The sequence below is a fragment of the Schistocerca nitens genome, chromosome 10, assembly GCF_023898315.1.
Source record: "Schistocerca nitens isolate TAMUIC-IGC-003100 chromosome 10, iqSchNite1.1, whole genome shotgun sequence".
Taxonomy (NCBI): domain Eukaryota; kingdom Metazoa; phylum Arthropoda; class Insecta; order Orthoptera; family Acrididae; genus Schistocerca; species Schistocerca nitens.
The window spans coordinates 58,174,951-58,202,403 of NC_064623.1; the positions used below are offsets into that span (position 1 = coordinate 58,174,951).

The 27,453-nt window shown below is 40.5% G+C and overlaps 1 protein-coding gene and 1 long non-coding RNA gene across 9 annotated transcripts in view; one reads left to right on the forward strand and one right to left on the reverse strand.

The window, feature by feature from the left end:
• Positions 1-23,196, reverse strand: part of LOC126210130 (uncharacterized) — a 34,221-nt gene extending 11,025 nt beyond the window's left edge. Inside the window, exons 1-3 of one of the 5 annotated variants that reach the window (XR_007540612.1) lie at positions 23,027-23,196; positions 15,394-15,462; positions 684-854 (exon numbers count right to left, since the gene is read on the reverse strand). This is a non-coding gene — a long non-coding RNA (uncharacterized LOC126210130). Of the gene's footprint in view, positions 1-683; positions 855-15,393; positions 15,463-21,756; positions 21,907-22,931 lie in introns of those variants that run through there. The other 4 variants (XR_007540611.1, XR_007540614.1, XR_007540613.1 and 1 more) reach the window with 4 other exon arrangements.
• The window catches only part of LOC126210129 (myoneurin-like), a 128,423-nt gene continuing 123,157 nt past the window's right edge, over positions 22,188-27,453 (forward strand). For 2 of the 4 annotated variants that reach the window (XR_007540609.1, XM_049939276.1), the window contains exon 1: positions 22,188-22,866. Coding sequence is in view for 2 of the 4 variants with exons in the window: in XM_049939276.1 (XP_049795233.1) it covers positions 22,201-22,866 (666 nt within the window). In the remaining 2 variants the exon portion in view is untranslated. Of the gene's footprint in view, positions 22,867-24,112; positions 24,312-27,453 lie in introns of those variants that run through there. The other 2 variants (XM_049939277.1, XM_049939279.1) reach the window with 2 other exon arrangements.

Consider the following 27,453-nt stretch of genomic DNA (forward strand, 5'->3'; position numbering starts at 1 on the left):
ACACTCATTATCAGAATGCGACAAACAATGCATGACACAGTACAATAATGCATTTTCAGTTTAGAGTGACAAACACCTATAACCAAGAGAACGGCACTTATCAGGTCAAAGCAAAATAAGCAATCGATTCAAACCAGACGAAGCACGTGTAAAAGGAAGGTTACCCGTATAAGTACGGGTGGAGCACTTGACATATAGCAATGGCTACTTGGTAAAGCTTAACTGTTAAGCTTACGACTCGAACCAAACTACTGTAGCTGTATGTTCATCCATTCGACCTAAATTGTGTCTCATGTTGCAATGGACCAACTTTGTTTCGATTTGGAGGTGTGGTCTAAAACTTTTATCTCCCCTTGAATTTCGAGTCTCATTTTTCTGGTGCGGCTTAGATTTGAGTAAATATGGTATATACCCGCATAAAAGTTTTTGTCTCCATGCAAAGGGTGACAGGATCTTTTTTCTAGTTTTTACCAGCATTTTCTATTGTAAGAATATAGTATAAAAAAAAAAAAATGTGCTGGATACCTCTATACAAGAGGTATACTGCACCGGGCAGTGCCTTTTCTCCCCCCCCCCCCCCCCCCTTTTCTTCTTTTAATTAAAAGTCGCTTCCCCACTAGACTACTTTAGCCTGAAGGTTCACAAGCCAATCAACATTGTATAAGCAGCTACTTGATACAAACCTTGAACTTTGTCTGTTTTACCCCACTGTCAGCAGTACACTAGTGGTACACACAGACCATGTGGAACGTGACTCATCTCAAAGTGGTCCTCGTTCATAGCCTCCTTATCTCCCTTGTCCTCAGTCTTCTCAATACTGAATGTGCAAGAAAGTCTTCTGGAGGTGAACATTCCTGGAATAGTTTCAAAAAAATGCTCCTTAAGGCAAGAGAAATAAAACAAAGGTAATCCAATGCAGCTGAATTACATCACGCGATGCTGAGGGAATCAGATCAAGAAACAAGACACCAAAACTAGCAGGCGAGTTTTGCTACTAGGGCAGCAAAATAAATGACGACAGCTGAAGGAGAGCAGGTATAAAAAATGTAGACTCACTGACAAGAAAAGCAATTCTGATAAAGAGGAATCTGTTTACATTTAAAGTAAGTTTATGCATTAGGGAGTGTTTCCTGAAGGTATTTGTCTAAAGTGTAGCCTTGTAAAGAAGTTAAAACATCGACAATAAGCAGTTCAGACAATATGAGAAGCTTTTGACTGTGACACTTCACAAGAATGCTGGAGATAAGCAGGGTAAATCAAGTAATTAACGATGAGGCACTGAATGGTACAATTTCACTGAAAGAAGGCATTGTTTGTGACGTGTAACATATCACTAGCACGAAGTGATGTGTTGCACACTGCTAATAGTGCAGAAGAATGATGCTCATCAAACATAAAGTTACGTGTACTGTACGAAGAAATTGTATTATTTATGCTTGATGAGTGTGGTGGAAGCAGGATTTTTGCAAGAAGCAGGTGGCTCTACAGTTTGGTCAAGCTTCTGGCCACCTGTCGATTTGGCAGTTACTCCGTGCGGCTGCACCCTTGCCTCTGAGACATGTTGCACTCCACAGAATAGCTGGCAACTCGACAATGACCTACATCAAAAAACCCGGAAGATTGAGTTCCATTGGAGACTGTGCTAAAGCAAGCCTCTTATACAGCCGATGTTGAGCTGTTGACAATTTCGTTAAAACTTGATGTAACTATGAAAGCTAAATTGCAGACAATTGCGTGTGAGAGTTTCCAGACCTGTATGAATTGGCAGAATAGATGCATGCCTTCAAAAAGAGACTTCAGTTATTTAGTAGCTTGTTGAACCTAGATAAGCATGAATTTCATATTCAGAACAGACCAGACAGCACAGGAATGCAGAGATGCTGGAGTTGGCAGTTGTGTGCATGAGGTGCTCTTGCTTGTGTGCATGAATGATGTGTGTGTCTCTCTTTTACTGATGAAGGCCGTGGCCGAAAGCTCTACGTAAGTTCTTTTAATTGTGCCTGTCTGCAACTTAACATGTCTTCTTTACGGTAGGTAGCAATCTCTCTTTTCCTATATTGTTGATATTCCCATCTGGAGTTTCCATTGTTTGATATTATCTTCTTGGAATGATAGGTAATGAGGGCCAAACTACAGAATATTTTGATATGCCAACAAAGCAAACGGTAGAAACAAAAAGGACAACGGTTTCAAGATTCTGTCGGCGGTTGGTGAAGTGCAGAGCACATTTCTTTGATTCCTTGTACAGCCAACAGATTTATAAACTGTCGCCATTCTACATCTGCATCTACATAGATACTCTTTGAGCCACCGTATGGTATGTGGTACAGGGTACCCTGTACCACTACTAGTCATTTCCCCTCCTTTCCATTTGCAAATAGAACAAGAGAAAAACGACTGTCTGTACACGCCTCTATATGAGCCCTAATTTCTCGTAACTTATCTTTGCGGTCATTGTTGTTGTTGTTGTTGTTGTTGTTGTGGTCTTCAGTCCTGAGACTGGTTTGATGCAGCTCTCCATGCTACTCTATCCTGTGCAAGCTTCTTCATCTCCCAGTACCTACTGCAACCTACATCCTTCTGAATCTGCTTAGTGTATTTATCTCTTGGTCTCCCTCTACGATTTTTACCCTCCACGCTGCCCTCCAATGCTAAATTTGTGATCCCTTGATGCCTCAAAACATGTCCGACCAACCGATCCCTTCTTCTAGTCAAGTTGTGCCACAAACTTCTCTTCTCCCCAATCCTATTCAATACCTCCTCATTAGTTATGTGATCTACCCACCTTATCTTCAGCATTCTTCTGTAGCACCACATTTCGAAAGCTTCTATTCTCTTCTTGTCCAAACTGGTTATCGTCCATGTTTCACTTCCATACATGGCTACACTCCATACAAATACTTTCAGAAACGACTTCCTGACACTTAAATCTATACTCAATGTTAACAAATTTCTCTTCTTCAGAAACGCTTTCCTTGCCATTGCCAGTCTACATTTTATTTTTTTTATTTTATTTGCGGTCATTATGCATAATTTATGTTGGCAGCATTAGGATTATTCGGAAATCAGTTTCAAATGCCCGTTCTCTACATTTCCTCAACAGTGTTTCTCGAAAAGAACATCAAATTACTTCCTTGGATTCCGATCCGAGTTCCCGAAGCATTTCCAAAACACTCACATGTTGTTGGGACCGACCGGTAACAAATCCAGCTGCCTGCCTCTGAATTGCTTTAATGTCTTCCTTCAATCCGACCTGGTACAGATCCCAAACACTTGAACAGTACTCTGGAATAGCTCGCACTCTCCTTTACAAATCAACCAATCTTTCCTAAAATTCTCCCAACGAACTGAAGTCTACCAGTTGCCTTCCCTACCACAGATTTCACATGCTCATTCCACCTCATACTACTTTGCAATGCTACACCCAAATATTTAAATGACTTGACTGTGTCAAGCATGACACTAGTAATATTGTATCCAAACATTACAGGTTTGTTCTTCCGACTCATTCGCATTACCTTACATTTTTCCAATTTAGGGCTAGCTGCCATTCCTCACACCAACTGGAGACTTCGTATAAGTCATCTTTTAACTTTCTACAGTCACTCAACTCTGACACCTCACCGAACACCACAGCATCATCGGCAAACAACCACAGATTGCTGCCCACCCTGTCCACTAAATCATTTATGTACATACAGAACAACAATGGTCCTATCAAACTTCCCTGGGGCACTCCTGATGATAGTCTTGTCTCTGATGAACATTCGCCATGAAGGATAACATACTGGGTTCTATTATTTCAGAAGTCTTTGCGCCACTCACATATCGGTAAACTCATTCCGTATGCTTGTACCTCCGTTAACAGCCTGCAATGGGGCACCGTGTCAAATGCTTTCCGGAAATCGAGACATATGGAATCTGCCTGTTGCCCTTCATCCACAGTTCTCAGTATATAATGTGAGAAAAGAGCAAGCTGAGTTTTGCACAAACGATGCTTTCTAAAACCATGCTGATTAGTCTCAAGAAAGTTTATTATATTCGAACTGAGAATATGTTCAAGAATTCTGCAGCAAACAGAAGTTAGGGATATTGTCAGTAATTTTGCGGGTCTGTTCTTTTACCTTTCTTATATACTGAAGTCACATGCGCATTTTTCCAGTCGTTTGGGACTTGGTTTTGGGCGAGAGATTCATGATATATGCTAGCTACGTAAGGGGCCAATGCCCTGGAGTACTCTTTGTAAAATCAAACTGGGAATTCATCCAGACCTGGTGAATTATTTGCTTTCAAATCTTTCAGTTGTTTCTCTATGCCAGGTATGCTTATTTGTGTGTCATCCATATGGGTGTCTGCCCGATGGTCAAATGACGGTGTGTTTGTACGGCTCTCCTGTGTGAACCATTTCTCAAACTTTGGCTTTCAATTTACTATCTTGAACTGCCACACCACACTGGCCAACAAGTGAGTGAATGGAAGCCTTAGATCCGCATAGCAATTTCACATATGACCAGAATTTTCTCGGTTTCTCTGCCAGATCTTTTGCTAAGATGTGACGGTGGTAGTTGTTGCATGCTTCACACATAGATCTTTTCACATCGGCACGAATCTTTACTAACCTTCACTTGTCATTTGTATGTCCCCTTTTGAATCTAGAGTGCAACAGCCTCTGCTCCCTCAGCTTCCGCCGAATTTCATTACTAAACCATGGTGGGTCTTTTCCATCCTTTATCCATTTACCACAGGGACATAGCCCTCCAGGCCACAGTTTACAATCTGCTTAAACTTTGCCAATAATTCCTCTACACCCATCTTACGGGAAGTAAGAGATGTCAATTCACTAAGTGAGATGTTAATAACTGCTTATCTGCTCTACCTATCAGAAACACTCTTCTAGCCTTCTTAACTAATGTATTAACTTTCGTAATCATAGTTGCTATAATGACATCATGATTGCTAATCCCCGTTGCTATAATGACTTGTCCATAAGGTCCAGCCTATTTGTAGCTGCAAGTTCTAAGGAGTTCACTGCATGTGGACTGCAAAGCTAACTGCTCAAGACAATTTTCAGAAAATGTGTTCAAAAGTATTTTGTATGACTGTATGACTGTCCGTCTGTACCCCCCCTCCCCGGAATGAATCCACAGAGGCCCCAGTCTATAGTCTATACTCGGCAGGTTAAAGTTGCCTCCAACTAGTATTGCATGATATGGGTACCTATGCGCTACTGATTGTAGACTTTCTTTGAATGACTCTAGAACTGTTGCAGAGAATTGTGTGGCTGATAAAAATATCCAACAATTAACTTAGTGTCACCTACACCTGTTATATGCGACCAGATGACTTCACTGTCACACTCAACTTCGATCTCAATATAGAAAATCAACACTCCCCCTCCTATCCCTTCAAATCTGTCTTTCCAATATATGTTCCATGACTTGCTAAATATCTCAGAGCAATCCACTTCAGGTTTCAGCCAGCTCTCGGTCCCAAGAATAATTAGGCATGAGAACTTTCCTGGAGGGCAGTAAATTCGGGAACTTTACTACGAATACTTCGACAGTTTGCTGACAAAATTGTGACAGTTTAAGTGTCTTTATTCTGAATGCCATGTAACTTCCCTTGCTGTGAATAGACTGGTGAGTGTTCATGAGAGCACCTCAAACTACCACCTAGCATAAAAAAGCCTCAAGTGCACTCCACAAGTATTCTGCTACCCGAGTAGCTGCTTCCTTTGTGTAGAGCACCCTTGACCTATCAAGGGGAGTCCTACAAATCTCCACACAACAAGGCAGGTCTAGAAATCGGCAGCCAAGACCATCACCAAGTCAACAAAGCCTTTGGTTGAGACCCTCCACTCAGCTCCAAACCAAAGGACCCCGATCAGCTCTGGGAATGATGCTGCAAATTGCGAGTTCTGCCAGTATCCTGTGCACGAGGCCAGCAGTCTTCACCACCTCCGGCAGTCATATGTACGAACTGAGGATCATTTCAGAACCCATGCAACAGGCATCGCTGGAGCCAATGTCAGCCACAACTTGCAGATGACAGTGCCCTGCATGCTCGATAGCCATAGGTAAGGCTGCCTCGACATCTATGATGAGGCCCCCCCCCCCCCCCCCAGGTATATCGAGTGCACATTGGCCTTCCAGCCCTGAATGCTATCTGCCTAAGGGGCTCCATAATGCACCTAACACTGGAGCTCCCAATAACCAGTAAACTGACCCCCCCCCCCCCCCCCTTCCCTATGTGTTTTAAATGCAAGGCATCATCTGAAAATGGCTCTAAGCACTATGGGACTTAACATTTGAGGTCATCAGTCTCATAGACGTAGTACTACTTAAACCTAACTAACCTAAGGACAGCACACATATCCATGCTTGAGGCAGGATTTGAACCTGCGACCGTAGTAGCAGTGCAGTTCCACACTGAAGCGCCTAGAACTGCTCGGCCGCAATGGCTGTCGACGTCATCTAAGTCTGTGGTACTTCCAAAAAGTGTTATCGTACATGCTAACAAAAGTGACTGGTTCACAGAGGACCTGGGTATTTCAGTGGATTAAACTGATATGGCTGGTGCGCCTTGCTAGGTTTGCAACACATGCTTGTGCTGCATTCATACACAGGTCCTACTACTATGGGTGTAATGAGATAATTGGATTTGGCTGTAATTCCAGGAGGAATGAAGTCAATTCTACAGCCATTAGATGTTTGTTTAAACAAAACATTTAAGGACAAACTTAAGCGTATGTACACAGAATGGCTAATGAGAGAAGACAGGAAGTTAATGCTTAGAGGATTTGTTAAGCAAGCAAGCAAGCAAGCTTGTCTCACATGTGCGAGTGGATTGACCAATTTTGGAAATGTATCCCGAATAACACTGTGCACCATACATTTAAAAAAAACGTTGTGTTTCTGATGTGTTTGATGGCACAGAGGACGATGCTCTCTATGAAGAGTGTAGTGACAAGGAATTGAGTGACAATGACTCAGATCATCTGAGTAATGATTACAAACAGTAAGTATATGTTTATGATAGTTCAATAAAATTTCTGTTATGTACTTTCACTTTTCATTTCTCAGTAATTTTCTTTGTAGCTTTGTGACAGTAGAGACTATACTACTACAAATGAGAAGACATGGTGTCTGTTTCTTATGTACATGTTTATGTGTCACAGATTTTTGATCTATTACGTATAGTAAATCTGTGTTCTTGTTGGCCACATTCTTGCAGGTTTCTCTGTAGCACATGTATGAGCCTCTTCCCCTGCAGAGAGAGAGAGAGAGAGAGAGGAAAAAAGAAAAAAAAAAGGTCATGGCTTCCTAGACGGAGAAAGAGAGGTTGACATCCTTGGAGGCTTTATACTACCCATTTCACTGACCATATAATAAAACATGAAAAATCACGATTGTGTCCAGGTATGTCGACTCACCACTCACATCCCACCTGCATGTAGTTCCTAATTACTGCTGCCTGTATTCTACACAGCAGTGCCCTAATCTGTTTGTTGAACAAAACTGTCTGATATAAGAGACGCTGCAGGGAAAAGTTTTTCCGCAGCAATGACAATACTAAAAGTTCACACTTTGTATGGATCACTTGTGCTGGAAATGATTATATGCAGGCAAATTATATTGTTTACAATGTTAAAAAAATAATCTAATGAAGTACCCTGTCTAACCTCTACCAGAGACAATACCAATCAGTGCCTTGAATACAAAGATGGCTCTTTGGCAAATTTCAATCCTTTAAATCAAGTGCAACAGTCAATTATCAAGCCAAATATAACATTCTTTGGACGAAAACAGGACATTTGCTTGAAAGAAAAAATACAGTGTGTTCGGGGTACAGGTATACACAAACAAATGCTTATAAACGCTACAGAATACAGGGCTACGCTACAAATCACTTTATTTATGGAAATATACAGTACAGTCTCCAACAAACTTTACATATTCACAACATCCTTTACCTTTAATCCACATATATACAGATTCATTAACAGACACCTTACGTCTACTTCTAGTATACAGGGATAGTGAGGAAGGTGAGGTATATACAGATTTGCCGAAGTCTTTATTAGCAAATTCTCCAATATGGTAGGTGCGGAAGGCGATAACTGTCTACAAAACTATCGAGAACATTGAGATGACAACTTCTCCTGCTGACAAGAAGAGCAACAAGTTGAAGAACATTTCTGCCAGTGAACTTGTCGAAGGACCCTGTGTCTTTCGTGGTTGCAGACTCAATTTTAGTATTGACTTGAATGATACATTTTCACATGGCAATGGATGGCTAACAGTAGCCATCGTAAGAGGTGGATCTGGTGTTCCTGCAGTTGGTGGTCTGGAGAGTTTCGTCGATTTTAGTATTGACTTGAATGATACATTTTCACATGGCAATGGATGGCTAACAGTAGCCATCGTAAGAGGTGGATCTGGTGTTCCTGCAGTTGGTGGTCTGGAGAGTTTCGTCGATCGTGATGTTATCGCCTTCCGCACCTACCATATTGGAGAATTTGCTAATAAAGACTTCGGCAAATCTGTATATACCTCACCTTCCTCACTATCCCTGTATACTAGAAGTAGACGTAAGATGTCTGTTAATGAATCTGTATATATGTGGATTAAAGGTAAAGGATGTTGTGAATATGTAAAGTTTGTTGGAGACTGTACTGTATATTTCCATAAATAAAGTGATTTGTAGCGTAGCCCTGTATTCTGTAGCGTAGCTGAGAACCGGGGCGCATACATCTAGAACCTGTCGGCCATAGAGTATGTAACAGCATGTTCCATGTTAAAGTTCGTATCAGTTTGACCTTTGACCCCATCGCGCGAGGCTGGCTTACGCAATCGTGGCAGCGCGCCAGCCGCAGACCCAACACTCTAAGCTGCTAATAAAGACTTCGGCAAATCTGTATATACCTCACCTTCCTCACTATCCCTGTATACTAGAAGTAGACGTAAGGTGTCTGTTAATGAATCTGTATATATGTGGATTAAAGGTAAAGGATGTTGTGAATATGTAAAGTTTGTTGGAGACTGTACTGTATATTTCCATAAATAAAGTGATTTGTAGCGTAGCCCTGTATTCTGTAGCGTAGCTGAGAACCGGGGCGCGTACATCTAGAACCTGTCGGCCATAGAGTATGTAACAGCATGTTCCATGTTAAAGTTCGTATCAGTTTGACCTTTGACCCCATCGCGCGAGGCTGGCTTACGCAATCGTGGCAGCGCGCCAGCCGCAGACCCAACACTCTTCAAAATGTGATCCTCGCCATTTTATGAACAGTGCTGAGTCATATGGTGCATGCACGCCAGTGACAGGGCACACCTATTTCAAAATGTTGGCAAACTATGCAGTTCCACAGACTCCTCCTGACACCATTTTCCAACAGGATGGTGCCCCACCCCACTATCATGGGGATGTTACATTCCTTCACAAGCTGTTTCCTGAGCATTGGATTGAAAAGAGGGCGGGGGTTCCCCATTGGCTGCCTATCAGTCTCCCAATCTGACTCCACTATATTTCAGTGGATAGGGGTTTATCAAGGTTACTGTTTACTGAACAAGGGTTTGAGATATGGTACATGTGAGACAATAGATCTACAGCGCATTAGAGGCCATCAACTCCCGTCACCCTTGTGAAAATGTGGAAAGAACTGGAGAACCGTTTCGATATCTGTCAAGCTACAAATGGTGTCCACATTGAACTGTACCAACATGCATAAAATATTTGAGCTACTGTGTACAATAAAGTTATAAACCCTAGCACGTACTGAAATACAAACAAATGTTTTTCTTTATCTTTAGCCCACACACCCTGCACTTCAGACGAAATTCATGCAATATGGAAAGACTCTAACACAAGCTGCAGTACAGCCTGTAAAACTCTTAGTGGCCCCAGCTGCCCTAGATCCGCTCAGAATATTTCGATAGAGATCATGAATTCTCAAGTCAGTGTTTGTGATGTAACAGTAATTTTACGTGCCCAACACGCTAAATTTACTTCCATGTGAATTACTACAAATAAGTACTAGTAGTCACCACAAATCCCTGAGAGGTGGGGTCCCTCTATACTTCATCTATCATATGATGAGCCATATTTGCTTTTATTGTTAAGTGCAGCTTGATATGAAGGTACCCCCCCCCCCCCCCCCCGAAACCTGCCCTCCATGGCCCTGAGTCTCATTTTCTGGGATGTGGCCTGTATTTGAGGTTGACTTACATTTGGGTAAATATGGTACTGCTTCACAGTATATTTATTCCCTCATGAAGTTTGTTGTAAATAATCTACTGTTGTTTAAAATGGACAATGATGCACATAATTATAATATGAGAAGGAAAAATTACATTCATTATTCCATGTTAAGGTTGTCTTTAGCACAAAAATGGGTGCACAAAGCCAAAGCTAAAATTTTTGATAACTACCCAGCAATATAAACTACAGACAGTGGGGTAAAATTTCAAAACATACTGAAAAAGTCTCTCCTTGACAATTCCCTCTATTCTATAGGCAAATATATACTACTATAATGTGTGAAAGGTGTTGAGTAGGAATAATTAACTCACATAAGAATATTTAATAATAATAATAACAGCAACTTATAAATGATCAACATGTGGCCATGTTTACAAATTAAGTTGTGATGTGAATGTACAATGACTTCCAGCGATATCACAGTTGCCAAAGTTTCCCCAAGTGAAGTTCCCTTTTATTTCCCTGATTTCCAGACAGGTTTTAGCATTTTTCCCTGACAAGTTTTGAGATTTCAAGGTTAAGTAAAGACATAAGTTGGAATATATATAATACTTAATATAATATAATACTTAAAACCCACATCCTTTCGTCTTTCCCTCTCCTTCCCCTCTTTCCTGATGAGGCAACAGTTTGTTGCGAAAGCTTGAATTTTGTGTGTGTGTTTGTGTTTGTGTGTCTATCGAGCTGCCAGCGCTTTCGTTCGGTAAGTCACATCATCTTTGTTTTTTTATATATATACATATATATGGGAAACATTCCACGTAGGAAAAATATATCTAAAAACAAAGATGATGTGACTTACCAAATGAAAGTGCTGGCAGGTCGACAGACACACAAACAAACACACAAAATTCAAGCTTTCGCAACAAACTGTTGCCTCATCAGGAAAGAGGGAAGGAGAGGGTAAGATGAAAGGATGTGGGTTTTAAGGGAGAGGGTAAGGAGTAATTCCAATCCCGGGAGCGGAAAGACTTACCTTAGGGGGAAAAAAGGACGGGTATACACTCGCACACACACACATATCCATCCACACATATACAGACACAAGCACACATATTTAAATATACAGACACAAGCAGACATATTTAAATATGTCTGCTTGTGTCTGTATATGTGTGGATGGATATGTGTGTGTGTGCGAGTGTATACCCGTCCTTTTTTCCCCCTAAGGTAAGTCTTTCCGCTCCCGGGATTGGAATGACTCCTTACCCTCTCCCTTAAAACCCACATCTTTCCCTCTCCTTCCCTCTTTCCTGATGAAGCAACCGTTGGTTGCGAAAGCTTGAATTTTGTGTGTGTGTTTGTGTTTGTTTGTGTGTCTATCAACATGCCAACGCTTTCGTTGGGAAACATTCCACGTGGGAAAAATATATCTAAAAACAAATATGATGTAACTTACCAAATTAACATCAGCATCTTTTGTAATGAACTTTTAGATGGAGAAAGCAAGCCAAATGGTATATGTGTTTCATTAAGACTATTGTTGTTATTTTATTTCAATAAAACATAATACATTTTGTGACAAAAACACGCATTTCCTTGAAAGAAGTGTATAAGGAGGGGAAGAGTTATATAAATCAACACTATAGGTGGATGCCGATAAAATGTTGGTTCTACTATGTTCATTAGTTTTGGTTGTTACCCATTGTGGTGGTGGTGGTTAGTGTTTAACGTCCCATCGACAACGAGGTCATTAGAGACGGAGCGCAAGCTCGGGTTAGGGAAGGATTGGGAAGGAAATCGGCCGTGCCCTTTCAAAGGAACCATCCCGGCATTTGCCTGAAACGATTTAGGGAAATCACGGAAAACCTAAATCAGTATGGCTGGAGACGGGATTGAACCGTCGTCCTCCCGAATGCGAGTCCAGTGTGCTAACCACTGCGCCACCTCGCTCGGTTGTTACCCATTGTGTTATGGTTTTTATTTTACAGATGATTGTGCGATTTTTCGTTTGAGAAATATATGAGTACATAGCGTACAAACTGCCAGTGACTGCCACAATTTTCTTCTTCTTATCATCCATATTTTCTAATATATTAACTACTTTCCAGATGCCATGAAATGTACTAGAAGAAATAAAATGTCTAAAAAATAACGCACTGTGCAATGTGCTTGCGGTGAGACAACTGCGATTCCTGAAAGCCATTGCCCACGGCCTCTGGCCTGCCGAGGAGCATTGCAGTCCTAGGTTCATGGATAAACCACGAAAATCCGCTGCAGTATGCCACACACAAACAGACTCGGCCAGTGGGTAGATCAGTGAGACCAGATCCGATGGGCAGGACTTGCACATTAGTGGGAAACAATTGGCTTTTGATCATCATGCCCAATCCGTTAGAGATACCCGCAGAAAAGGCCCGCAGTTTTGGCCCATCGTGGGAGTCCACTCATGTGGCCAGCTATTCACGTGTCACAGAAACCATGTTGATGAAAGGAGACTGCAGTGATAAAGCCAAGCAACAGATAACTTGTGCAAATACTCCCAGAATCAGTACTAATGAGGTTAGGTAGCAACTCACTGTGAAGATTATTGCTGAGCTGCAGACAGGCATCTAGAAAAGACAATCACACACTCACAACTAAAGTTTCAGCCACCAGCCGGAGCCTCTGTCAGAAAACAAGAGCACACACATTCACACAATCAGACACAATTCATGACTGCTGTCTCCGGCCGCTGCGTCAACAATCTCTGAGAATCGTATCCAAACAAACCACTCCTCATGCCTCCCTGCCTCTCATCGGCAGTTGCTAGGCTAGTGGCAACAAGTGGTAGTAGCACTAACTGCAAGCTGAGGGGAGTGGTAGGAAGGGAAGAAGCAGTAAGAATGAGGGAGTAGGAAAGTGGCACCCAGCCAGAGAAGGTGCATGAGGTCAGTAAACAAACCATTTCATCTACTGAGACAAAAACAAGATCTTTCCAGTGTTTTTTTTTCCCAAATTTTTCCAATTTCCCTGACACATTTGAAATTCCCTGATTTCCAAAATTTGTGTCAACCTTTGACACAAACTGTCTGACAGAAAATGGAGCAAAATTTGAAAACAAACTGAAAAAAAAAAAAAAAATTCTCCTTGACAACTCCTTCTATTCTGTAGGCAGATGTATACACTAAAGTGCCAAAGAAACTGGTACAGGCATGCACATTCAAATATAGAGATATGTAAACAGGCAGAATACGATGCTGTGGATGGCAACGCCTATATAAGGCAACAAGTGTCTAGCACAGTTGTTATATCGGTTACTGCTGCTACGAAGGCAAGTTATCAAGAGTTAAGTGAGTTTGAATGTGGTGTTATAGTCGGCACACGAGCGATGGGACACAGCACCTCCAAAGTAGCGATGAAGTGGGGATTTTCCTGTATGAACATTTCACAAGTGTACTGTGAATGTCAGGAATACAGTAAAACTTCACATCTCCGACATCAATGCGGTCGGAAAAAGATCCTGCAAGAACATGGCCAATGACGACTGAAGAGAATTGTTAAACGTAACAAAAGAGCAACCCTTCCACAAATTGCTGCAGATTTCAATGCTGGGCCATCAACAAGTGTCAGTGAGTGAACCATTCAACGAAACATCATTAATATGGGCTTTTGGAGTTGAAGGCCCACTCGTATACCCTTGATGACTGCACGACACGAAGTTTCACACGTCGGCTGGGCCCATCAATACCGACATTGGACCATTGATGACTGGAAACATGTTGCCTGATTGAGCGAGTCTCATTTAAAATTGTATCGAGCGGATGGACATGTACTGGTATAGAGACAACCTCATGAATCCATGGACCCTGCATGTCAGCAGGGGACTGTGCAAGCTGGTGGAGGCTCTGTAATAATGTGGGGCATATGCAGTTGGAGTGATATGGTATCCCTGATACATCTAGATACGACTGTGACGGGTGACATGTTCGTAAGTATCCTGTCTGATCACCTGCATCCATTCATATCCATTGTGCTTTCTGACAGACTTGGGCAATTCCCGCAGCACAATGCAACACCCCACACATCTTGAATTGTTACAGAGTGGCTTCAGGAACACTCTTTGGAGTTTAAACACTTCCACTGGCCACCAAACTCTCCAGATATGAATGTTATCGAGCATATCCAGGGTGCCTTGCAACATGCTGTTCAGAGACATTTCCTCCCCTCAAACTCTTACGGATTTGTGGACAGTCCTGCATGATGCATGGTGTCAGTTCCCTCCAGCACTACTTCAGACATTAATAGAGTCCACACCACATCATGCTGCGGCATTTCTGTGTGCTTGCAGGGGCCCTACACGATATTAGATAGGTGTACCAGTTTGTTTGGCTCTTCAGTGTATTATTATAATTGTGAAAAGTGGGGAGGTAGTAATAATTAACTCACATATGTATATTTAATAATAATAACAACAATAATAATAGATTACATATGATCAGCATGTAGCCATATTTACAAATTAAATTGTGATGTGGATTTAAAATGACTTGTTCTATAGTATTATCATATACACTGCAAATGAACCATGGAATATGAAACTAACTAATTCACAGTAACAAAGGTGAAGGAATGATGATCATTCTTAAGGGATGCATTTTAGAGCTGATGTTTCCTAGACTTTTTTACTTTGAACGACCGTTCTTATGACATCCCTGAATACTGAGCATTTATCCTGGGAAACCGTGTATACTTCCGAAATAAAACAACTAATTGTAAAAAACAAGTAGTACAATATGTAGAGATTTATAACACTACGAAATATTGTATTTATCACCGGCACAGTATCATACAAAAGTTGCAGAAACCAGTCCCTATGACATAGGGATAAAATTGTTTATCAAGTTTCCAAAGGGCCACAAGAGAAGTTGCTCTGAGGGAGTTTCTTACTAACAAGTGTTTTCATAGTACTAAATAATACCTTTCAGAAGAGTAGACTATCTTTATTTGCACCTTATTATTCATAAGCAATTGAGAAAGATTGTGTTCTCGTAACTGTTTCCAGGAAGTTATGACATGATTTGGAACATATGTTCAGAATTCCACGCAAATCTTGCATTTTTATATAAAGAATAAGTAAATTACTATTCTATGCAACACAATGTAGTTATCCACAGCAACATAAGAACACCACAAAGGTGAAGATGGACTCACCTCTTTATCGATGCCTAATGGGTCCTGCACACTATAGTGGCCATCAGGCATCTCCCACTGCAGCAGACACTGTAAAGGAGTGAACAGAGTTATTCTTGTGTGAGCTACAATGTCCATATACATGCTTAAGTGATGTCATAACAACTACACATCAGTTTTCGCCTTCTACAATGTGCAGCTAATGGTATACTCTACATAATTTGGTGCCCTTCGCAATTTATAGTCTCTCTTTCTTCCCTTTCTTTTTACGTAGGAGTGGGGGCTACCAAATGAAAGTTCTAGTGCTATGTTCGTTACTGAACACAGAGAATAAAAGAAGCATAAAGTATTTAAGGATGAATACTGATTATCAATTAACAGAATGAACATAAAAATATACTGGCAAAAAGAGTGTCATCAACGTGTTATGCTCATAGGGGTCTGCCAACAGTTTGTAACAGCCAACGTCTTGTCATGACATACTATTTCCGTGTACACTGAATTCTCAGCTATGGTATTCTATTCTGGAGGTCAAAGGCACAAAACATGGACATTGAAAACTGCAGAAAAGGGACTTTGGAACTTTTCGGTAAGGTCTTATGGGACCAAACCGCTGAGGTCATCAGTCCCTAAGCTTACACACTACTTAATCTAACTTACGCTAAGGACAACACACATACTCATGCCCGAGGGAGGACTCGAACCTCTGACGTGGGGGAGCCACGCGAACCATGACAAGGTGCCTCAGACCCGCCGGCTAAACTGCAGAAAAGAACCGTATGAATAACTAGTTGTGTCCATTGTTGACAACTATTTAAAAAACTGGATAGCCTTACTGTACCAAGTTGTACATCTGCCAAACTGTTGTGCATATCAGGGAAAACATACATTAGGAAGTATTTTGCTAATAGTCGTGTGTGTAATCATGGAACAAGAGCCAGTTTGGGCTTAAATTTACCAAAGAAAAACAAACAAAAAACTCAAAAGAGCAAAATTGTAAAATAAATAGCCCAAGAAGATTACCAGGGTCGACCGAAGCGTCCGATCCCACCCGTCAGCTTTGACCCGTGACATAAGGCTGTTGTGGCGTGTGACGTCACAACGGCACGGACTTTAGTTTGTGAGAGTGCCGTGTTTGTAGGTGTACTTTTGATGTGATCAATGGTGCTCTCTGGTGGTGTGTTAGGTGACGTTTTTGGTTTAGTTTGCATGCGTGGCGTGTTTATAGGTGGCGTATTGTTGCAGTCGGTGGTTCTCTCTGGTGGTGTGTTTATGGGTAGTGTGTTACGTGGAGTATGGGGTTCATTTGCGTGGCAGCATTGCACGTGCATGGTATCGGGACTGTGCTTTCAGCGGAATATTTTTCAGTGAGTTAACGATTATAGTTTCTTTGGTAGTTTGACGTTATTGTAGTTTTTTCTATTTGTCGTGTATGAATTTTGGTAAATTGCTTTTTTTATGTCTTTGGTAGGTATGGATATGACCAACAAGGTCAATAGTTTTCGGTGATGATGGACAGTGCGTTGTCTCTAGTGAAATTTCTTCAACTATTCGGATTTTGAGGCATACTTAACGTTCCGGCGTCTCAGACCAGGGACGGCTGTATGTGGAGATGTTGCTGCTACTGCACTTGTCGACGGACCTTGTGTTTTCTGTGGTTGTAGACTTAATTTTAGTATTGACATTAATGATACTTTTGATCATGGTAATGGTTGGCTCACTGTAGCCATTGTACGTGGAGGTACGGGAGTTCCTAACGTACCTGGACTTGAAAGTTTCGTTGATAGAGACATTATCGCCTATCGTACGTACCATATGGCAGAACTTGCAAATAAAGACTTTGGTAAATCAGCTTATATGTCGCCTTCGGCATTGTCTTTGTATACTCGCAATAAGAGAAAAATATCTGTAAATGAGTCTGCATTCATTTGGGTTAAAGGTAAAGGAGAATGTGAATATGTAAAGTTTGTTGGTGACTGTACTTTCTATTTTCATAAATAAATTGATCTGTATGCAAACTGATCTGTAGCGTCAGCCATTAACCGGACATGGGTACATCACGAACCTGGGGGCTCAAGGAAGTGTGGTTGTGGGTTTTCCGGTATGGGAAGTTGTTCAATTCCAATTTGTGGGATCGGGAGCTGCTGCTGAGCTATATAAGTCAAGGGAATTGTCGATTCCAGAGGATATTGGTTTAGTGGAATTTGGGGAGTTTTGTGTTGGTTTTTTCGGTCTTTTGTGTGGTTTGGTATGGTGGTGTGTGTCTAAATTTGTTTATATTTACTTTGTCCCCATCCAAAAACCCCCAATTTCCCACACTTGTCCCATTAGTTTCATTAGGTTTTTTTTTTTTTTTTTGGAACATGTGTGTGTTGGTTTTTCAATGTATTTTCGTGTTTGTGGTCATGTTTACGTGATGACGTCATAGGCACCATATTGGAGTCATAGCGTGTGGTCGTTTCCGCCATATTTGTGGCGTCATGGGTCAAAGAAGACGGGTGGAATTGGATGCTTCTGTATTTCCGATTACCATAATAAATCTGTTTGAAAAGGCAGCTAAAATGTACTTCATACAGTAAGCATACTACACAAAAGCTCATTTAGAGGATTCTGAGTGAGGTTGATAACCAAAGGGGACAATTACAACACCCTGTCGCCTAACAATACAGGATCACAATGTAATGCTTTTACATTAAATTCACATGCTAAGATCCACAGTTCATGTCAGTAGTAGCTTATCCTGAGCTCAACACCTCACTCATCACTGGCTCTGTTTTTTAGATGGGCTGAAGGGAAGACATGAAGAGGTGCACAGGCATAGTACAAGGGGCAGTCAAATGAAAACTGAACACCCACCACAATACAACCATGGGACGGTTCAATTCAAAAGTGTTCACCAAATGCCTCAACACATTTATCCCACTGGGAAATGAGACAATTAATTCCTATTTTGTAAACATGGTCAGCTGTTGACGAATCCACAACCGCACCCTCTCTCGCACTTGCTCGTCCGACTGAAAACGACATCCCTGCTTATCTTTCTTCAGGTTGCTAAAGACATTAAACTCACGCAGTTAACAATCCGGTCTGAATGGAGGATGCTGCAGCATTTCCGAATCAAATCGCTAAAGCACATCCTTTAGCTGATTGGCAGTGTTAGGTTGGGTATTATCGTGCACCAGAATTATTGCGTCCAACAGCATTTCTGGGCGTTTTGACTTTATGGCATGTTGTACTTTCTGCTAAGTGTTGTCAAAGTGTTGCACACTGATTGTGGTTCCACACTCCAGGAACTCTACGAGCAGACGGCTCCTGCAGCTGAAGTTGCATGATAACACCAGGCTCCACAATGCCAATTTCACAAAGGCTACTCTTCATCTATTTGATAGGGGAACACTGCAACATCATCTGCACAGCACAGATCATTTATTGTGTGATTTTTCAATCACTGGCAACCTGAAGAAAGACGTGTGAATGCCGGTTTCAGTCAGACAAGGAAGTGCAAGAGTGGGTGCGGTTGTAGAACCATCAGCGACTGACCGCGTTCTACGAAACAGGAATCGATCATCTCATCTTCCAGTCGCATAAATGTGTGGTGATTGCTTCTGAATGAAACTTTTTCATGGTTCAGTTGTGGTGGGTGTTCAGTTTTCATTTGACTGCCTCTCATAGCATGTGTACGGATATGGAATAAGTTTTTGGGACAGACAGAATGGGGCGCAAGGGACGTGGCAGAGTATTCATGGTCCTGGAGTCAGCAGCAGGTGCCAGTTGTGTGCGCAGTGATGTGGTGCAAAACTTTGTTTCATACTATGAACTGTCTTGTGCAAGTCATGTTTGATGATACAGCACTGTACAGTAGAGAGCAATTGAATGAGGCAGTGCAGTCATTATGACATAGAACTCATATTTGAGAAGATGGCATTTGCTCTGTCTGATTTTAGTTTTCCATCATTTTCCTAAATCATGCCATGCAAATACTGGGTTGGTTCCTTCAGCAAAGCCGAAGATAACCAGCTATCCTATCACTGTAAAAACATAGTTATGTGTTCTATGTATATATTTGAGCTACCTATTTTCACTGTATTACAATGATAAATCCTCTCACATTATGAGAAGATCCATGGATAAATAAATAAATAAAGGTAGCATCTCTTCCTAAACTGAATATCAAACTGCACCCGTCTTGAGCATGCTCGCCAAAGACACCATGTTGTAGTTAGGGGGGGGGGAAAAAAAGTGTCACTCGAATGCAAAAGAAATACTTTCTGGTTCTGGGAACACATTTTCCAGATTTCTGAAGAGGAATGAAATGGATTATTTTTTTTTTTTCAAAACTAGAGCAATAAACTGGTGACATTTCAGCTGTAGCACTTCTAAACTAGAGTGTGATTCAGAGAGTGAAAGATTGAACACAAAAATGATTCTACATCATTTCCAATTACACTTTGCGCATTTATTGCACTGTCATGCAAAAACAATACCCCAGAAGACAATAGAAATTGATAAATTAGGAACTATTTAAGTAGGTGTAAACTGTAAGTGTCTCAAACTATGCAAATGCTTTATGAGATGAAACTACTCAGATGAATATCACAAATTAAGCACACAAGCCAGTATGAGTGGTGTGTCAGTGGTAGGGCTAGGTGTCCTGTATAGGTCAGACATAGGTGACCATAGAGAACTTGGGGTTTAAAACAATTTGCTGCTCGGCACACTCACACTAATTTCAAAACAAAGTAGTTTTTGCAGTGAACAACAGCATCTGCTTTATGATCTTAACATGCATGGTGATGACCAAAACTGGTAATTCCATTTTGAAATTAGTGTGAATCTGCTGGACAATAAATTATTTCAGAAACAAAGTATCATTGTGTGTCTCCAATTCAAAAAAACTCACTGTGTTATACCACTAGTGCTGTCTTTCACTGAAACAAACTTAACCAGTGAGACTCACTTCACTTGTTGGGGAACCTGCTGTGTCCTGTGTCAAGTGGAGGCAAATACAAAAGGGTATGTGTCTATGTGTCTATTAATCTTCAGGGAAACGGCAGCAATGGATGGGAAGGAACACCTGCTGCAAACAGTCCAAATGTCCATTCAACATGCTGAAGAAGCAATTCCACCAGCCACAAAGGGTTGCGACCAAGTGCAGACTGTCATGCATGTTGGAACAAATGATCTACACTGGGTTCCAAGGTAATACTTGGACCACTCCAGTGACTGGAAGATGGAAGTTGAGAAGACCACCTGTCCTGAGTTACAACAAAGCTCTTATGCTGAGGTGACAAAACTCGTGCAATAGTGATATTCACATAACATACTGATGACGGTAGCATTGCATACAAAAGAATGGATCACTGTATTGGCGAAGCTGTCATCTGTACTCAGGTGATTTGTGTGAAAAGGTTTATGACCTGATTATGGTTGCACGAAGGGAATTAACAGACTGAATGCAGAGAGGTAGTTGGAGACATGGGACATTCCATTTTAGAAATTGTTAGGGAATTCAATATTCCAAGATCAAGAGTGTGCCACAAATACCAAATTTCAGTAATTACCTACCACTGAGGGCAACGCGGTGGTTGATGGACTTCACTTAACGGCTTAGAGCAGCGGCATTTGCTTAGAATTGTTAATGCTAATAGTCAAGCAAAACTGTGTGAAATAAACGCAGAAATCAATGTGGGACATATAACAAATGCATCCATTAGGACCGTATGGCGAAATTTGGTGTTGATGGGCTATGGCAGCAGATAGACAACGGGAGTGCCTGTGCTAAAGGCACAACATCACCTGCAGAGAGGGCTCATGACATTGGGTGGACCCTATATGACTGGAAAACCATGGCCTGATCAGATGAGTCCTGATTTCTGTTGGTAAGAGCTGTTAGGGTTCAAGTGTGGTACAGATCCCACGAAATTGTCAACAAGACATTGTGCATGCTGGTGGTGGCTCCATGGTGGTATGGAACGTGTTTACATGGAATGGATACAGTCCTTTGGTCCAACTGAACTTAACATTGACTGGAAATTATTTTGTTTGGCTACTTGGAGACCATTTCTTTCCAAACAACTATGGAGTTTTTATGGATGACTTTGTACCTTATCATTGTTCACGTTAGTTTGAAGAACATTCTGGCCAATTCCAGTGAATGATTTGGCCACACAGGTTGCCCGATATGAATCCCATAGAACACTGATAGGCCATATCCAGAGGGCAGTTCATGTACAAAATCCTGCACCGGCAACACTTCTGCATTTCTGGGCAGCTATAGGGTCGGCATGGATCAGTATTCCCGCAGGGGACTTGTACAGCCCATGCCACATCGAGTTGCTGCACTATACTGGGCGAAAGGAGGTCTGACACAATATTATAAGTTACCTCACGATTTCTGTCACCTCATAGTAATTTGCAGCATTGTCTCCATGACTGATCATGACCTCCTGGTTCTGGGTTGAGCGGAAGGAGTGAACCCGTGACTTGGAGGGTTTGTCAAAAGTTAGATTGCCACTTCCTAGACTTATGTTACAAATAAACAAAAATATACACTTGCCTTCACGTTAAAGCTAACCACTTCTGGCGTGAATGTTCCGATGACTTCAAGTTATTTCCTCCTCCACAAATTATAAGCTAAAACTTGAATACAAAGCCACCTCACAGCGTGTCTGTCTGCAAAACTAAAATCGCGCATTAGGCATGCGCAATACATTACAGTCAATCGATTAATCGTAATTATTCCGGTGATGGTAAGACATTAGTATGTACACTATTGATCTCGAACAGATTATTTTGTTAAAAGCCAAGATGGCGGCAAGTGACGAGAATATGTCATGTGTAATATGCAAAAAAGGAGTTAACAGCACGGATATAATTTTAGTGTGTGGATTGTGGTGTAGAAAATTCTTCCACAATGACTGTGTAGGTATCAGCAGCAGTGAAGCTCGTGCTGTAACGAGTACAAACGAGCAAATTAAGTTTCATTGTGAAGCCTGTGAAAAGAGGTTAGGTATCGAACTTTTCGGCGGAAAAGAAACGCATGGACCAAAAAAATTTGAAAACTGCGTAAACAATTGTGTCAATTTATTGGAGCTCGTACAAAGCCTTATCAAGATGACAAATGAACTATCAAACAATAATTCAATAATAAATACAAAATTAGATACAGTTCTCACTTCAAATGCACGATTAGAAGAATATTTATTACAAACGCCAAAATGTCCTGAAAACCCAACTAAAGAAACCACTAACAATAGCGTAGAACATGTAGAAAATGAGACTATTATACAAATGGAAATTCGTGAGCAAAACGATGACACTAACTCGCATAACCGAAGTGTAAACAGTAAACAAACGGAGTGTTGTGCGTCAGAGCTTACAAGACGGCGACAACAAAAAACTGATGACAACAGTTCGCAGCATATTGCAAGTGGTTATCCCAATCAGTTAACCGACCGTCAACAACGAAAGGTTGCAGAGCAATTCAGTTCAAATGTAAGTAGGAAACAAACAAATGAAATTAAAACAAATGTTTGCAGAGACTTAAAATGCATAAATACCTCCTCCAATAAACACAAGAACGCTGTTACAGTGACACACATCACACATGTAAATCGGAAAGACCCTAAAAAAACTGAAAAATGAGCGTTACTACCTAAATAACATTTTTATATGCCGTTATCGGACTTTATGCCACTGTAGTACCACAAATCTGTACAGCAAACGACGCGTTTCGGCGAGATCTTCAATAGCTATATCATTGAAACTGCATATTTTTGGGATACGCAAGTATTAACACGATATCCACAAATACGACAAGTTATCTTTCGGAGCACTAATATTAAGATGGCGACTGCTGGATTGTTGCCAATCACAAAAGGGGACACGTGATCTCGTCAGCCAATTATATCGAGCCTAGCAGACGTTTTAGTTGTCGCGCGTCCGCATGTATGTATTTGTTGTCATTCAAATAATTGTCTTGGAGTGTACTATAAATCAACTTTGGTCTTACGTCTTCGTGTTTCATTTTAGTTGCTTCTAGACTTACTTCATCCTTCTAGAATGTTGCTCCTCTTCTTCCTGGTTCCACTTTCTTCCTTTTTGCAGTTCTGTCTCTTTTCTGAAATCTTGCCTGTTGTGTTTCTACTCCAAACATGTATTCTGTTATCTATTATGCCCATTCACACTTCAGTGCTTTCCATGCCGTTGTCAATTTCGGTGAACCATGCAGATCTGTATTTGTAGCTGTTTAATAAATTTGGAGATCTGTGTAGTTTGTCTGTTATCATCCATTCGGTATGTATGCCCATACAAGTGTATTCTTTTTCTTCATTGCATCAGTTAGATTCTCCATTTTCAGATAGACCTCTCTATTTGATCTTAATTTGTATTAACATTACTATTGCTTCGAGGACCCAATATTTTCCTTAGAATCATTCTTTCAACTTTTTCCAGTTTTTCAAGGTCACAAGAACTTGTTAGTTGAAGTGTTCTGCTGCATACAGTATTGCACCTCTTAAAACTGCTTGATAGTGTCCTAATTTGTGTTCCAGAACAAAGATTTTTTTGCTATAGGGCCTATATGTTTTTCGTCATATGGACTGCTCATTCCATTTTATGTTCGGCTACTTTATTTTCTAAGGCTGTAATACTTTTCTGTTGCTTGTTATCCATTATCCAACATTTTATTTTAGATGTCATGTCGTTGTGAATTTTAAGATTATTTTATGGGTGCAGGCAGGAGGCACTTTGTTGATATTTGTCATAAAGTGTGTTTTTCAATCCTATTTTGTCTATTGTTTTTGTAATTCTGTGATTTGTTCTTTGGCGTCATCCAGTGAGCCACTAATTAACATCATATCATCCGCAGAAGCTAGACAATTTGATGGATTTCCTCTATTCTTTCACTACCATCTCTACTGTGAAACTTAAAAGTAGAGGTGAGGAACAATCTCCCTTTCTTACTCCTGATTTTATTTCAAATGATTTTGACAATTCCCTCATAAATTTTACCTTCGATGTTAAAGTTCCTGTAGTTATTTATGTTGTTTTATTGTCCGGTCTGAATCCCTTTGCAATGTCATTTATTTTTATCAGTTCAGTCATATGCCTTTTTAAACTCTATAAAAATTATCGAATATTTCAAGTTTCTGATTTTTCTCATTTCTATCACATCCTTTATAGTTAGTATTTGCTCTGCACAAGACATTCCCTTCCTAAATCCTGCTTTATAATTTTCTAGTTGTGGGTGAAAATTTCTTTGTCTTTCTTTAAAAGTGACATGTACAAGACCTGATGTGTCACAGGCAAAAGGGAGGGGAGGGTCACTCTGTAATTGTTAGGGTCAGTTTTCTTTCCTTTTTTTATGTGATGGATGTATTAATGCTGGTGTCCATTCTAATGGTATGCTGTTTATTGTATACATTTCATTGGTGATTTATGTCAGGGGCCTAGACATAGTATAACATTGTCACTAAAGCATTTCCACAATTCAGCAACTATATTGTGTTCTCCTGATGCCTTGTTATTTTTAAGTTTTATGATTTCTCTAACTTTCTCTATTGTTGATGGCTTTGAGTCTGGTTGTAAGCTATTTGGATGATATTATCAAAATGAAATTCTTCTCTTGGTGGATCACAGTTGTGTGGAATTAATATACACACAATATAGGAATAAGAAGTTATACCTTCGCTTGTAATTTTGGGCGAGGATGTAAGAACACAACTTAAATTGCTGTGTGTAAAATAATGAGAATAATAAGAATATGACAAGCTATGCCTTTACATATGATTTAGGTTATCATCGATATTGTCTTCTTTCTCGGGAATGTGGTTATGTTGCAATGTAAGAGCACAGCTTCAGTTGCTGCGAGTGAAGGACTGTGTTGTAATTTTTACATGTGCAGGGAGTATTGACACATGGATGTGGTTTTGCAGTTGAATTACAAACCACACATTGCCATTTTTGATAAATGTATTACTGAAAACACACACATACAATATACAGAATGGCACTACCATCACACTACTTTCTTTTCACAGAGATTTTTTTGCCCTACTTGAACTGCACCAAAGAAGCTCATACAGAGAAGGGAAGCATACGATAGAAACCCTTGGCTTCCGAGTGCTCGGGAAAAGGCACTGAATTTGAATCTTGGTCACCGCATTAAGTAAACCTAATTACAGTACTTCCCCTTGGTGGGCATTATAAGAGAATAACTTATCAGTTTCATATTACAAAAATATGGTACATTATCAAACATATGAACACAGCTGAGGCAAAATTTAACAGGCAGGTAGTCCAGTGTGAAATAGGCCTAATACTTATTTTGATCCTGGCATATCTCTGAATCACTCAGTTTTATTACTGCAAAGGCTTTTAGTTGAAATGTCAGCACTGTTGTCATCAGTTGACACAAACTTAAGAAAACCATCCAAGACAGTCTGCCTGGCTTCATGATTGCACACTCTGATATTTTTGCTTTTTTTCTGATACACCCTTTTTTCTTGGTAATCTCAGTGGCATCTGTGTTGTCAGCATTGACCTGAAGTGGTAGTCTTAACAAATTCAGAACACTTGATCTCATTTAAAAAGTCTACAAACCATTTCACTCTTTACATGTCGAATATTGCAATGTACTCAACTTCTGCTGCAGAGGTGGCTACAATGGGTTACCCTTTACTCTTCCAGCTGATTTCTGCTCCAGCTAACAAAATTATATACCCTGTTATGGATTTACTATCATATGGATCATTCGCCCAGTCAGTATCACTGAACCCACTTAGATCACAACAACTGGCATTGAAACATAAGCTCAAATCTTTAGTTAGATACTGGTAACAGAACACCCTTTTTACTCTGGTCCAATGAGAAATACTTGGTTTAGAGTTGAACTGACTCAACCTTCCTGCAATAAAGGCAATATAGATAGAATACATGTGGACGTATATAACAGACAATCCACTGCCTTTTGGTACAATTTTTGATCAAATGGCTTGTCATTCTGATCTTCGCCAAAATGGTTGTCATTACTTGGTGTAGCTATGCCCTTGCAGTCATGCATTTTTAACTCGCTGTGTTTGCTGAATGTAACTGGTTTGTTCTAATTTCACTTTTCCTTGAGACAGCTCAATCTGAAGTCTTAAAATAAACTACATCTCGTCCATTTCTTTAATGCTAATATGAGATTTCAAAACATTCTTGGATTTTTCAATCCTCTTTTCCTCCCCTGTTACAACCACACCATCAATATGAACCTCAGTGATCAAATGACTAGAGGAGAATACACAAAGATCCTTCTCGCAATGTTAAAAACCTAACTTTTTCCTCACAGAGCAGAAAAAAATCATTCCAGTCCTTACCTGCATAGTGAAGTCCATTGTTGTTGTTGTGGTCTTCAGTCTTGACACTGGTTTGGTGCAGCTCTCTATGCTACTCTATCCTGTGCAAGCTTCTTCATCTCTCAGTACTTACTGCAACCTACATCCTTCTAAATCTGCTTAATGTATTCATCTCTTGGTCTCCTTCTACGATTTTTACCCTCCACGCTGCCTTCCAATGCTAAATTTGTGATCCCCTGATGCCTCAGAACATGTCCTACCAACCGGTCCCTTCTTCTTGTCAAGTTGTGCCACAAACTTCTCTTCTCCCCAATTCAATTCAATACCTCCTCATTAGTTATGTGATTTACCCATCTAATATTCAGCATTCTTCTGTAGTACCACATTTCGAAAGCTTCTGTTCTCTTCTTGTCCAAACTATTTATCGTCCATGTTTCACTTCCATACATGGCTACACTCCGTACAAATACTTTCAGAAACGACTTCATGACACTTAAATCTATACTCAGTGGTAACAAATTTCTCTTCTTCAGAAACGCTTTCCTTGCCATTGCCAGTCTACATTTGATATCCTCTCTACTTCGACCATCATCAGTTATTTTGCCCCCCAAATAGCAAAACTCCTTTACTACTTTAAGTGTCCCATTTCCTAATCTAATTCCCTCAGCATCACCCGACTTAATTCGACTAAATTCCATAATTCCATTATCCTTGTTTTGCTTTTGTTGATTTTCATCTTATA